Raw genomic sequence first — 14,788 nt, 5'->3', positions numbered from 1 at the left:
TGTGCATAATGACTATTTTGTAGTTGTAGCATACAATTTGAAGTATCTTTCTAGAGAGTTGCACATGCTGGACAGCTGTGGAGATAGTATTACACACACATTCACAGACGCGACATCTAGGTCTGGGTGACATTTTTATTACTATGGACAAATCGGAGTAATCAGAGTGATTTTGTGTTACTCTTTTCATGTGAAATTACTGAAAATGTACGATTATGCCCATTCCCATACTTATTTGTAGTTTGGAACAAAAATACTACTGCAGGAGCACAGGAACAACACACTTAGGGAGCGCAGATGGTTGCTGGCGTCTGCTGTTCGTGTTCTGTTGCATTTAGAGATATTTTCTTAGCTCGCTATTCTCTTAGCTCAAAACGCGTCCTCTGGTCCATTTTGGACATGAGGGTGCATTTTGCGCTAATAGCACTAAATGCTGGGTTTCACCCCTTGAGTAATTCTGAATAATCACACATATTTTTGCTGTATTTTTGTGCAACTATGCCAGAGAGCAATTAATGCAAGTTATGCCCAACCCTGTTTAGCACTGCTTATTGGGTAAAATAGGAGTTGTATGTTTTTTTGCAATTCTCTATTTTCTCTGTGTGGCAAAAAAGTTTCACTAATATGGTATTAAGCAAAATCGGTTTGCTACATCTCGTTAGGAAACAAGCAGAAATGGTGCTAAGGCTCATGTGCTTCGTTGTTGCACCAGTCAAAGGTGTCTGTAAGTTGGTTTTAACAGTGAGGACATTATGACTTTGGAGGCACAAAAAGGGAGTACAGGGCTTAGGTTGTGGGGGAACCACTTAGAGTTTAAAGAAACAGGAATATTTTGTGGACGCATCTCCGGGAGTTTAACCCCTCAACCACCACAGTAACAGTGACAAATAGTAAGCATTGCTTTTCTGTTAAAGCTTCAGCAGCTCAATTATCAATGCAAGATGCTTGCAAAAAGCAAGATCAATTCACACTCCTTCGTAGGGATATCCTCTCCCATGTGGTAAGGAAAGGAAGCGTACGGGGCACGGGTGTTGAATCCCTACAACGGCTTCTGGACCCTAGAGACCTTTTGCACAAATTCCAAGCTCTTTACTACAAAGGATGTGTATGAAGAGCTTCTAGCAGTGATGCAGACCCAGCTGTGTGTGAAGAATAGATCCGCTATCCTCAGGGATTGGGGTCGCGGGGTCTTGGAAACTGTAGAAATAAACTAAAACATCACGGGGAATTAAACATTTACAGGCATTTGCAACAACAAGCTAAAAATAATTGGGGCTAATTGGGATCTCCCAGCCGTCACTCCTTTGACCCATGAGGACATTGAGGATCAATGAAAGAGAGCATAGGATGTGTTTATACAACTAAACCTCTTTTAATACATTTTATTTCATTTTTTCCACACTACAGAATCCTGGTGAGATGTCGCCTTAATCCTCTCATCATAGACAGCGCCTTAGGATCATCAGGGGTTGACCTACAATGCGTCTTTGAAGGTTTAAGTGACAAGGCAACCAACAGAACAGTAAAATGTGCCACCTTGTCACCCGAGAATCAACACATGCAAGTCAATGGCATGGCAATACCGAATTAACATTCAGAATTACCAGGAAGGAAACAACCATCCACCTGACCACATTATCAAACTCTAGTTCCGTCCCACCGAGTGTCGACACCATATCCCTTCTTGAGTGTTTATTGCAGAATCAAAGCCAACCTGTTATTCCTACTTTATAAATTGTTGAAGGAGACATTCTCCTCATCAGACCACTCGCCCCGGACACAAGTCATTGTTTTACATTGATCTTTCCTCTAATGAACCTCCGTTCATGCTCAATTGTGTCTGGCTGTCTGGACATGGCCCTTGGTCCTTTAACGTTTGGCCATATCTATCCCTAGGCCATGTAGATTCCGGTATTGTTCACGCATATTACAATAATATCGTAATTTTGTCCTAAAGTGGGTCTAGCTTATTTTATTGCATCCTCTATATACCTAAGAAAAACATCAGGTAGAAATAATGTTCAGCTTTAATTTAAACAAGATAACTTGGCTGTAAGACAATTTGTCAAACGAAAGATAAGACCAATAATACATTTGAGTGACACAATGCAAAACGGATGACGTGTATTATAGCTTGCCTTGTTTAACTTCAGCCTTATAACTTCGGTGCACACGGTTTTTCAAAGGAGAAGTTATATAAAAGGCTTCATAGTCAGCAAGAAAATGCTAACTTCTCTGCACTTTGATCACACATGGGCACATCTAGGAACTGGGGACACTGATATCAGAGAGAGACACTCATGATTAAGCCTGATAAAAGTCCTGCCCAGAATGAAGACACCGCTAAGTGAGCACGTCTAGGGTAGATCATGAAGGTAATGGCCACCATCAGGTCAACCACCACCTCAAGACAGCCTCAAGTCAACATCAGGACCATGATGGATCCATTTTTACTGGACATTAGGTGCCCAAATCTTGTCTATCATCTTTGTTTTGTTGCATTTGTTTCCACTGTGTGTATAGGTAACTGACAGGAATGTCCTCTGCTGTGCAGGCAAGCTAAGAGTAGCAGGAGGCAAAGGGGTTTGATTTAGGGGTTGCAAGGAGTTTATAAGCTGTCCTGTATGCCCTGCCTCATTCATTCCCTCATTCATTCCCCTGGGTGTGCCCCAGACTGGACACCATCTCGAAAACATGCTCACCTCTCGGTGTTAAATATTGCCTGCCTAACCTTAGTAAGAGGTGCAGGCTCCATTCTGTCCTCCATTTACCGTCTTTCTCTCTCTTATTTTTCTCCTCTGTCCCTCCTTCATAATTTCTCTTGTCTCGCTTCATCTAACATCTAACATGCTATCTCTTGCTGTCTCTCTTTCCTTTATGTATCTCCTAACCTTACAGTTTATCTATTTTCCTCTTATTCTAACATGCTTTCTCTGCATCTGTTTCTCTGTGGTTCTTTCTCCATCTGATCGTCTTGCTCTCTTTCTACCTCTCTTCTTCTATTCTCCTTTCATTCATTTTCTTTCTCGCCCACATACACAAACATGTGCACTCTCTCTGTTTCTCCATCCCATTCATTTGATTTCCATCCTCCCTTCCCTTCTTTGTCATGTTGGTTTGTCCATCGCTCTTTCTTTCTCTGTCTCTCTATTCCTCTTTTACTTTATCTCTATGGCCTGCTATCTATTCCTCTTTTCACCTTTCTCTCGCTCTCTTTTTCATGTATCCTCTATAGCTCTCCTCTCTTTTTATCATGTTGCCTTTATTTCTGTTGCTTGCCATCTCTCTCTTTCCATATCTATTAAGCTCTCACTCTCTAAGATCTCTCTCACACACATACACTATTTGTCTCCTTCTCCGCCTCTCGCCTTCTCTCTTCTATTTCCCGCTCTCTTACTTGCTTCCCAAATCACTTGCATGCTCTTTCCCTGTTTCTTTCACTTAGATTATAACACCATTTTCTCTCATCCGCTCTAACACACTGTTACTCACACACACCTTTTTCTGTCCTTTCACTTGCCATCTTACCCTCTCGTGTTCTCTTGCCTCCGCCTCTCTCTCTGTCCCTCTCTCTCTCTCTATGTCCCCTTCTCTCCCTAGCTTTTGTGCACACTTTCACTCTCTCTGTAACTGTTTCCTTCTGAATTTTCCATATCTCTCTGGCCTACAATCTTACTGTCCTGTAGGTTCAAGTTCTAGACGGTGGCCAGCTCTGGATATCCCTCAAACAAAGAGAAAGGAGCCGCACCTTAATGCCATCTCGCTACGTTTACTAGTTGCTCATCTTTATTCCTTTGAGTATGAAGGAACTGAGCCTGGAATAACTCCCAGTAGAACATCCCAGTCCATCAGAACTATGCCAGACATCAGCCACTTAGGCAACTAGTCAATAGCTCAATCCCAGTCTCTCACTCTCTCACGAGCACAGACACACGAACACACACAATCCAACTCTTCATTGAATGGAGTTGTTAGCCCTGCCATGGATATACTTCATGAGTAAGTCCATCAATAAATAAACATTTCTAGCTTCTTATGCAATTCATTGCCACTTTCCATTTCCAAATCATAACTTGTATTTAAAGATCCATTACCAAAGTCGACACCGTATGCAAGACCTTAACCAAAGCAGTTTCCCAACTTTACAAACTTCCTCACCAGCTTCAGCTTGGCTATCGCCCTGGCAATGGAATCAATTAGGGCAATAAGCTTGAAGCGGTGGATGACACAGAGCATTACCGACGAGTGGGTCTAGATCGCAGCATTGATTTGGAGTGTACACTATAAGATTCTGCTTGCATGTCTAGCAACAAACATGACTGCATCTTCCTCTTCCAACTAATTAATAACCAGGATTAATTTACTACATTTAGTTCCCTCTCCTTGTGACTCCCATTAGATCTTCATGAGTTTCCCTGCCTCTAGTAGTCTTCAATACTAATCTGCACCTTCTCCTGCAGGATACCAGGACACCATGTCGTGTCTGCCACTCATGAAATGGTGACTCACAAGTCCACCTGCAGATCACCCACAGGTTCAACCAACAGCAGGTCCTAGCAACCCTACAGCCCGGCATGCAACCATGATAGCTTTGAGAGCCCTGGGACTGAATGATTCCAAATGAGAACGTCTCTCCTTCAGTGCTAATGCACCACCAAAATCCCACTTAACAATCACCTTCCGGCATCTTACATTATTCAAATACTCGCAGCACTAAGAACAAAAGCATGAGCAGCCTTTAATCAGAAAATGGCATTAAACACCCTGACTATATAAACAGTACATCCCCAAACTGTCTAGTTTTAATCATCTTTTCATAGGCTCAAAAGAATTTTCAGAAGACCACCTCATTTTGACTATAAATAGCTAATGATCCAGTTTCAAGTAACCTGAAATTGTGTATCTAGACTGGCCGCTTGGGACTCCATCTCTCTAACACTGAAGTCACTTCACTAGCTGGGTAAATGCTGATAAACATCTCAACAACCATTGAAACCACTCCTTATCTTTATTTCAGAAAACCCTGGTCATATCCTCTGAGCAGGGTTCAGCTTAAAAAATGTTGAAGGTCACAATGCCCCTGTGCCTGCTTCGTCAAGTGAGCTCATTCACTGAAGTGATTCGGTTTGGAGAGACACTTTATCAAAGCCTTTTTAGACTTTTACTATTGGGTGGTATATGCAAGCAGGGAGATAAACGAGAAAAGAATTGGTAGGCAGAGAGGAAGAAAACCAGTGGGGTGAGAATGGAGAGGAAACGAGTGACTGGTGGATTGATGATCAGTCACTGAGAGAAGAGCTGGAGAGAAGATGAGAGGACCACTTGGAAGGAGGGGGGTTAGAGATATTAACACTGATGGAGAGCAAAGTAAGAGAGAGAGAGAGGGAGAGAGAGAGAGAGAGAGAGATAGAGAGAGAGGAATGGAGTGGAGACTTGGAACAGAATAGAGTTGGAGAGATGTGAAGAAACAGACAATGATTGGAAAGGAAACGGGGACGGTAAATAAATGTGAACAAGAATCAGAGGAAGAACACTAGTGGGTAGATATAAAGAAAACAGGATAACTATCACAATGTTAGGATATGTTAAAGAGTCATCTCAATAACACATCACTGGAAATAACTGAACTGAATGAAAAGACATATAAAACGTCAGTGAGAAGACAGTCCGAGAGAGCTGAAAGCCATGGGACAGAGTCAGAGAGAAAGAGGGGGGATATTGGTGGAATATGGTCATCTCACAGGATATGCAAAAGCACTCCTAAATTAAATCAGGGCCATTATGTAGCACCTCACTCAAACGTGAAATGAGGCACATCTAGGCGCTGATCAAGCTAGCAAAATATATGCAGTCTGACCATATTTTCGACAAACCATGTTAGGAATGTATCCACCTATTAAAGCAATATTTGTTTCCTTCTAACGATAGGTAGTGATAAAAAGACAGCATCCGGAGGACTGCATTTTTAATGAGTGTGCAAAGATTGTTCACTTAAATCTGTGTGATGTAATGAAATGTGGGATTTTTGTAGAGCCATTAATGACCAGAAGCCCTGTATTTTTACTTCACAACTTCTGTACTTTGTAAACGCTGTTTGTTTGGAAGCAAAGGCTATTTGCTGGTAAAAAATAAAATCAATGTTTCTGTGGTCTGGTTGATTGATTGATAAAATATGCATCGAAAAGTAAATCAAAGGTGATATGAAGACTGCTCGCCCATTGTAGGGGCTTTTGGAATATGCTGCTAATGCAGAGTGGGAAAAGAGTTCAGGAATCTGATTACATGAAATGCCCCAGCTTCACAGCTACACAAACATTTCTGGACATTACAGGATGTGTGACTGGTAAATGACTCTGGTTGCCTTTAGCTGCCGGAAGGTAAATGCAGAAACCATTGGTGGTAAAAATGTTACCACTGGTCATGCCCCAATGTACCCGACCTCACTCTACATACACCAGAAATGCATGCCGGGAATGGTGTCTCCCGATTAGTCCTTTCCACTCTAAGGAAGGACTCATTCTAAATCGAGGCTAGACTCTTACACATACTGCATAATTCACTACCACTGTTTGTTGTTGTCAAGCATTTGTGCTCATTCGGTTCTGTCTGTTTTAACAAAGGCAAATCAGAGCTGGAAGCCTCGCCAGTCATAGCACTGAAGCTGCTGCTTCCTGTCGGATCTGGGAAAGTCTTCCAGGCAGCTGACAACGTTTTCAATTCTCCCTGCTCTCTGCTCGGGCATTTGTGCCAGTTCGTCCGTTTGCACCCACTTCTAGGCGACTGCACAGCAGTGCCCGAGCTCTGTGGCTGGCGCAAGCATTAGCACACACACCCCTGGGTTTACACAGACTCCAGAAGCAGTGATTTCGTGTCTTTTTTAAATAGGGAACGAGCATGAGCAAAACAAAGGCAGCAATCCGCAAAATGATGTTTGCTTATGTAGAGACCATACACAGCTAAACACACCTTAAATATAATACAACGCAGAATATGTGCCCGCCAATGTCTGCGCAGCCATGCCTGCATGGAGAGAGGAGAGGCTACAACATTGGTGCTCTCATCCAACTCTGGCCCAGCAATAATGTTCCTCATCTCGGGATAGTCCATTGTAAATGCTGCTACTCCCCTGACAGAAACCAGAGATTAAAACATAGAGACATAAAAGCCATACAGCCATTTATTTTTTTATAGTATTTTGTTGGGTGTTTATAAAACATCAACCAGGTCCCAGGTGGGAACCGAGGAGAGTACATAGTAACAAAATACACATGGCCAACAGATGAAAATAAAGAGAAATTAAGGTGCACTTACATTGAGATCCCAGAACAATAAATATGTCAAAATACACAATAAATAAGAAACAAAACATAACAGTTTAGCAAGATAGTAGAGCAAAATGGTACAATCTAGGTTGGTATGAACATGAATAGGTAGGTAGCTTTTCTCAGTTGCACCAAGCGATGGTGCAAGTTTGAGGTATATAGTGAGTTTTTTGCCCGAGATTCAGTCCATTGTGCAGAGAAAGACAGTTGACCTTTGCTTTCTTGTGTGTTTTAAAGATTTTCAGCCTAGCCAGGAATGTGCTTCTACTAATGCATGTACCACCAATCACTTCGAAGTTAGAGGCAAAGTTGTCATGCTTTCTCAAGTAAAAGGCAGATTACACAAAAGACTTTGATGTAGATTCAAGCAGAGAGATGGTTCCAATCCATTTTTTCAGGGTCAGGCCGATAGGTTCTTGCAAAGTTTTCTTCATATCTGCAAAATGTTGCAAAATTCATAAATTTTTCATTATAAGAATTTCGTATTTTTTTGAAGATTTCATGGTTGCGAAATTTCGCACACTTTGTCCATGGGAGACTGGTTTGAGCAGAAACACATTTTCTCCTTAACTAGTCTCCAGCTTGTCTTTCTGGTGACTTTTAAAAGTGAGATATGCCCTTGTGTTGAATTTTCAGTGAGATACTGGCAAGTGGATGCCATTAAATTTTGTGTATGTTTTTGTGAAATTTTTAGAGAAAGAAATTCAGGGATTGTGCACACCTAGCGGTGATATTCTCAAATTTTGTTTGTGTTTTTATTGGTGATTTGTCTTGTCATAGCATGAAGAACAGGTGTGATCTGTATGAAAAAGTTATAGCAAGGAAAAACTTTGTTTTGTGCGGTAATGTAAGATGGAATCATGTTTCAGTTTTGTCTTGAGATGGACATTGTAGGACTGAAAGGAATCAATGAAAAATGTGGGGATTTAGCAGAGGATGAAAGATGCAGGAAGAAGTCATCTAATTTTACATTGTTGGGCCTCTCTGTTTATGAGGATAAACTGAGTCTATGTTGGGTTGAGATTAAGATATGCCTAAGAGGCCGATTACGATCTCCTAAGGAAGGCCTCCAGATGGGTTTTTGGAACGAGCAAATCTGATTCAGAGTCTCTGTTTCTGACAGAATTTTCCCCTGTTCTGAGCGACCAAGTACGATGTGAAAATCTCGTCTGTGTCGACCGAATCATTTTCGAAACTCATCCTATCAGTCCGACTCGTTCGCAGCCGAATCGTGCTGCGTAATGGAGCCGGCTTCCGAACGAGTGAGTTTGATGCACGATTCAGACAGACGTATCGACTTGGTCTCAGCGAGATGAAACAGCTGTGGGAATCGGACTTCAGGGGGCTGTAGCGGGCCCTCTTTCACTTGGGGCCCTCCGAATCGGTTCCGTGGGGGTACCCATGGGTCCCCCCTTTCCATGCATGCACAGTGTTGCGGGCACCACTGGGTGTACGCTTTCCCCAGCCACCCCTTTTTGCTATGGGAGCCTGTGTACGCGTTCAGTATACAGGCTCCCATAGAGTTCAATGGGAGTACGAGGAACCAATACGGGTGCATCGGAACCGGTTGCTTGGACTCGGGGAGTGCAATTCGCTAGAACAGCCCTACAATCTGGAAGATGGGAGTCTCTGCACTGCAGCCGGGATGAACCCCAGATTAGCAGGGATAGAGATTGTAAAGAACAATGACTATTAGCTACACTCCTTTGTGGCATTCTCCAGTGAGTGCAAAGAGAGGCATGTGATGGGTTGACAATTGCAGAGTTCATCTTGATTGATGTTCAGTTTTTGAGGCAGTGGTGAATTTGACCAGTTGTTACAGAACATACCAGTTGAAGGTATCTGTGAGAAGAGAGATATCAATAATGCTCAAAGTGGATAACAATGTGTACTGTGTACTAAAGTTATGCATTGCATATTGAAAAAGCAGAAATATCTAATGTCCTGCTGCCTTAATGCATAGCATTATCTTGGCTCGTCTTGCCATAAGAATCTCTTTTTTTCTATAGTTGTATGTATACTAAAGTGAAATCCAACTCAGAAACACAAATAACCAAGCCAGGAGGAGAATGGTAGCATGTTACCTTAGAAGATAGACAGCCTGCATAACTACAACTACATGATGAGATTGTCAGAGGTGTGGGATGTACGTTCCTCTTGGTTCTTGGCTCATCAGGAAAAAACTGATTGTTCTTCCTGTCAAACGATTTTTCATATGTGAGGTGGTGTCCCCAAGCATAGTTTTCAATATTGAGCCCGTCTCATTTAATGAGAAGATAGCCCTGCCACTCAAAGCACTCCCTCCCACGTGGCTACTCACATACACAGAACTGGGCAGGGTTTGTGAGCTATTCATACAGAAAAAGAAGGAGGTAAAATGTGCACCAACCTTACAACACCAAGGTCACTTAATTGCATGAAGGTAGACCTTCAGTGATTCTAAATAGATGGGTCAATCTGGAGATATCATGTCATTGACATGCTTTGAACTATCAATGTGCCTTCTCATTGATGTTTTGTTATTTCGTCATCTATCTAGTACTAAAATAGAAAGTGAACTCCAGGGATGCTGAGTAATGCAGGTGCAACTTAATCAGGATATTTAGAGAGGATCAAATAGAGAGGCATTGTTGGATCATCAGATTATCCCATGGGAGTGCCTGAAATTTAACTCAGAAAAGACAGAAGTCCTCATCCTTGGCACCACCCTCTCCGCATGGAATGACTCCTGGTGGCCCTCGGAAATCCCGCAACCTCGATGGACTGCGCATTAAACCTTGGCATCATACTAGACACATTGCTCACAATGAGCTGCCAGATCAACGCCATCTCCTCAGCCTGCTTCTAAAGACTTTCAGATGGATCCCAACCAAAATCAGAAAAACTGTCATGCACACACTCATCAGCAGCAGACTGGACTACGGCAGCGCTTTCTACACTGCAATCAATAAGAAACTCCTTCGCAAACTGCAGTCTGTCCAGAACGCCGCAGCCAGACTGATCCTCGCATTCCCCGTCGCAGCCACATCACCCATCACCTCCTTGATCTCCACTGGCTTCCAGTCGAGGGAAGAATAATCTTCAAACTCCTCACCCACGCATACAAGCCCCTTCACAACACCGGACATGCATACCTGAACAGCCGCCTCGCCTTCCACGCACCCAAAGGACTCCCCCGATTAGTCCAGCTCTCTCTGGCCAACGTTCCGCATATCAGCAAGTCTAGCATGGGAGGAAAGTCCTTCTCATACCTCGCAGCCAAAGTCTGGAACACCCTCCCGCTCTACATCTGGCAATCTCCCACTCTGCCCCAGTTCAGGAAGGACCTCAACACCTGGCTTTTCGGATGACCCCAGCACTCAACTGAGCCACCCCCATTAGTGCCTTGAGAGCCTCACAGGTGAGTAGCTGCGCTTTACCATCTCAGAGTTTAATTGAACATCCAACTCTCAAAAGTTGTGTTCCATCCACCAGTCAGAGATCAACTGCCAGTGTGTGGAACATCGACGAACATCACAATAACCACAGAATGTCAACACAAATGACATTCCATTCCTAAAGTTACATCCAAGAGATCACAACCTATTTTCCTCCCTTATCAATACAAGCTAGAAATAATAACAACACATCATGATTACTCATCGCACAAGACCATTTCAAGTCACTAAGCGCACCATCACTCCATTCAACTACATCCTTCACACTTGCAACTGCTCCTTCCTTTTCACACTGAATCACACCTTCCTCAGCCAAGCTCTTCCAATCCAATGGCATACGAGACAAGCAATCCACTTCGACATTTCTCAACCCGGGTATATAGTCAGTAGGGAAGTTGCATTACTGAAAGTGCAAGGGGAATCTGGCAAGCCTTGCTGAACCCTTTTCAACTCCACCTGGAGATAAGATTTTCACCAGAGGCTTGTAATTGGTGCAGAGAACAATTTGAAATCCCTACACATACGTCCTAAAATATTCTACACCCAGGCTGCAGCCAATGCCTCCCTATCAATTACAGAGTAGTGATGCTTAGTCACAGTCAGAGAGCATGAGGCAAAAGCAACAGGTTTGTCCGAGGAGCCGTAAATTGGTGATAGTACTGCCCCAATGTCAGCTACACTTGCATTCACAGTAACAATCGGTTTCCTTTTCATGTCAAATGGAATCAGGATCCCAGCATTACAGACCTCTTCTTTAATATTTTCAAAACTCTTTTGTTGATCCTCACCCCACAAAACATTTACCCCATTCTCATTAGCATTTTCAAACATTCAATTTTGCTTGCAAAATGCCTGACAAATTTAGAATAGTATTCAATCAGCCCAATAAAAGATTGGAGTTGATCTTTATCTTCTGGGGTGGGTGCCAACTTTATAGCTGCAAGTAAATCCTTCTTTGGTTTGACCCCCTCAGCTGGCAGTGTGTCCAAAATACTCAACTTCGTTTACCAAAAATAGACACTTCTCTTTCCAAAGTGTCAAACCAGAGTCAAATAGTCTATCCAATTACTGTTTCAACACAATCTTTTGACTTCCAACACTATCACCAAACACCAGTATATCATCTTGGAAAAATATGACATTGTTCAAACACCTGAACACCTCACTCATCATTCTCTGGAAGACACTGACCGTGGATGAAAAATCAAATGGCATCCTGGTAAACTGGTAAATGCCTTCCATATTTATGAATGCTGTCAAGAGCTTGCAACACTTGTGAAGACAAATTTTGTGATAGGCATGCCTGAGAACTAATTTTGAAAAGAACTTTCCTCCTTTAAGCAACACAATAAGCTCATTTATGTTTGGCAGAGGAGAATTGTCACTAACAATGTTCTGATTAAGACTCCTCAAGTCCACACAGAACCTCAATTTCCCATCAGCTTTCTCTGTTATGATAACTAGAGAAACCCAAGCCGATGTTTCAGTGGGATCCATCACTCCACTCTTCAACCTATCGTCCAACATTTTTTTTAGCCTATTCTCTCACCAAAGTGGGCACCCTTCGAAACCTATGCTGTACAGGTGTGGCTCCCTGTTTCAACTTTATCTCATGTACATACACTTTCACCTCCCCCATCTCTTCTCTGAACACATTTACTCCCTCCAGAATGTCATCAAGTGTGGTATCCTCTACCTCCATCACCTGAGTAAGGGCACGCAGATTGATGATAGTATGTAGATCATACTAATTAAACCAACCTAAGATAGGAGGTCCTGACTCAGATATACTCACCTTACCTTTTATTTGTTTGCCTCTAACCACGATATCAGTGTGCATGCACTCTAAGATATCTATTTGTTCTACTTTATAACCGCCCAGATGTCCTATGAGGCCCTCCGTTAGTAATCATACTTAGGGCCATTCAGACAAAAACATACTCTTAGGTAAAATGGTATTAAACGGGTCAGAGTCTACCATTACTTCCACCTTCTTAATGGTGAGCTCCGCTTTCGGTATGTTAATTCTTGCCACACTACTTTCAGCTCCCCCTTATGATCAAAAATCTCTCTGAACTTGCCCCTCCAACCACAAAGGGTATTGCTGCATTGCATTCCTTTCTGATGGCAAAGCAATTCACTGCATCTGATGCATGATAACTGCTGCCACATCTGTTGCATACCCTGCTAGAGGATTTGTGTGTGTGTACTTGTAAAGCGCACTATCACTCCTGTCGGAGTATCCTGGCGCTGAAGACCGCTGGGGAACCCGTCCTGGTTTTCCCTGTGAGATGGTCCCTTACTGGGTATCTCCAAGGTGAAACCAGGCATCCCCGGCGTCTGTGGGGGGCCGTTGTAGAGATGAGGCAAGCTTAATGCCCAGAGTTGCCGAGTGTGTTCCTGGTTAGAGTAGGTACCGAGGCGAGAATTATCGAGTCTGTTTTGACCCTGGTCCACAACCCTGCCGCGTCGGGAATTGAACCCTGGTCCCAGGCCGATTCTCTGCTTACGGGTCTGCCGCCTCTAACCAGTGAGCCACACCTCTCCAAACCCCCTTCCCTACTTTTGAACCCCATCTAGAGGTTGTTGCCACCTCTTCTTCCACTCTATCTACAGCTGTTACCTAATTTCCACCTTTAGCATCACTTCATTCCGTCTCTTACATGCAATATTCCAATTTCTCCGCTACTTTGGCTATTTCAATAGCGTCTTTCAGAAACTCTCCTGCAGCTTTCTGCGACTGCATTGCACAATGAGTTGATCTCTTATCATTTCATCTGTCATTGTACCAAATGTACATTAGACTGACAATTCCCACAGCTTAGTTACAAAGTCATCCACAAATTCATCAGTTCTCTGTGGCTGTGTGTACGTCTTGTATCTCCTCGTAACTACATTTACACTTTATGCAAATCTCAGCTCTAGTCTCTATCTCGCTTCACAGTACACATCTTCTATTGGTTGTCCCTCATGGTTCACAGTTGGAGATAAATATTTAAAAACATGCTGCCCTTCCTTGCCCAAGTGCTCAAGAGAATAGCTTTTTTACGGACTGGACCAAAAATCCTGCCCAACAAGTGCCTCCAGGTAATTATCAAACATGTCCACCAATTCCTCCCTCTCAGTGGGTAGCACTCCTGGTTGTTCCAAAAAGAGTGATGGGTTGTTATAGAATAGACTTCCATTATTTGATGTTAGGGGTTATTAAAGAGCAGCTTTCCAACACACAATAGCTTGATGAAAGTTAGATGATGGCTCTTCCTGTAATCTTCATGAAGAGACGTGTCCAAAAGCTTGCAATTGGACAACACATGGGAGTTAACTCTCAAACTTGGGAGGAGATGTGTCTAATTACACCAGACAATCCCTTGATTTCTCCTGAGGTTGACGATGGGCATGTCGTGCATGCGGGGTATGAGGAGTCAGCACTGATCCTTTGCGGAGCCACTATCGGCTATAAAATACTATGACTCACTGTAAATAAATGCGATCATTCATCGCAGCGAATGCATGGAGCCTGGATTCAATCGTAGAGATCCACGGCCTGCTCGCAGTGGAGCATGTACAAGGTAAGATTTCACATCGGGCCTTATTTAATGTGACTGGTATCCGAGAATCGCAGGATAAACAGATTCATAGCATCCACGTGTTGAGAGTGAAGTCAGCAGTTCTCCTCATTGTACTGACAGCTCCTCATCACAATTGTGTTGTAAAATGGTCACCAGAAGCTCTCATGTAGAAAACAAAGAATTTATTTGAACATCCATCTCTCAAACGTGGTGCTCTCTCCAGCAGTCAGCGATCAATTGCCGGTGTTCAAAACATCCACGTACAACACAATAACCACAGGATGTTAACACAAATGAAATTCCGATCTTAAAGTTACATCCAAGAGGAGACTACAACACATAACATACTCACTGTGTTTAGATAGAACACAAAAGACTCTGAGTGCACACAGTACAACAACCACATAAGTGCACTATGAGTAGATGCATGGTAGATGGATGACCATCCGTGTTTTCTATA

The 14,788-nt window shown here is 43.0% G+C and overlaps 1 protein-coding gene across 5 annotated transcripts in view; it reads left to right on the top strand.

The window, feature by feature from the left end:
• TRIM55 (tripartite motif containing 55) overlaps positions 1 to 14,788 on the top strand; it is a 604,973-nt gene that overhangs the window by 518,891 nt on the left and 71,294 nt on the right. For 3 of the 5 annotated variants that reach the window (XM_085605521.1, XM_085605524.1, XM_085605522.1), the window contains one exon: positions 1,408 to 6,149. The exons of the other annotated variants lie outside the window; for them this stretch is intronic. In XM_085605521.1, coding sequence (XP_085461647.1) covers positions 1,408 to 1,418 — 11 coding nt within the window. In that variant the 3' untranslated portion in view covers positions 1,419 to 6,149. Of the gene's footprint in view, positions 1 to 1,407; positions 6,150 to 14,788 lie in introns of those variants that run through there. 5 annotated transcript variants of the gene reach the window in all.

The sequence above is a fragment of the Triturus cristatus genome, chromosome 5_1, assembly GCF_964204655.1.
Source record: "Triturus cristatus chromosome 5_1, aTriCri1.1, whole genome shotgun sequence".
In the NCBI taxonomy this organism is placed as follows: domain Eukaryota; kingdom Metazoa; phylum Chordata; class Amphibia; order Caudata; family Salamandridae; genus Triturus; species Triturus cristatus.
This window is presented reverse-complemented; position numbering and strand designations above follow the sequence as displayed.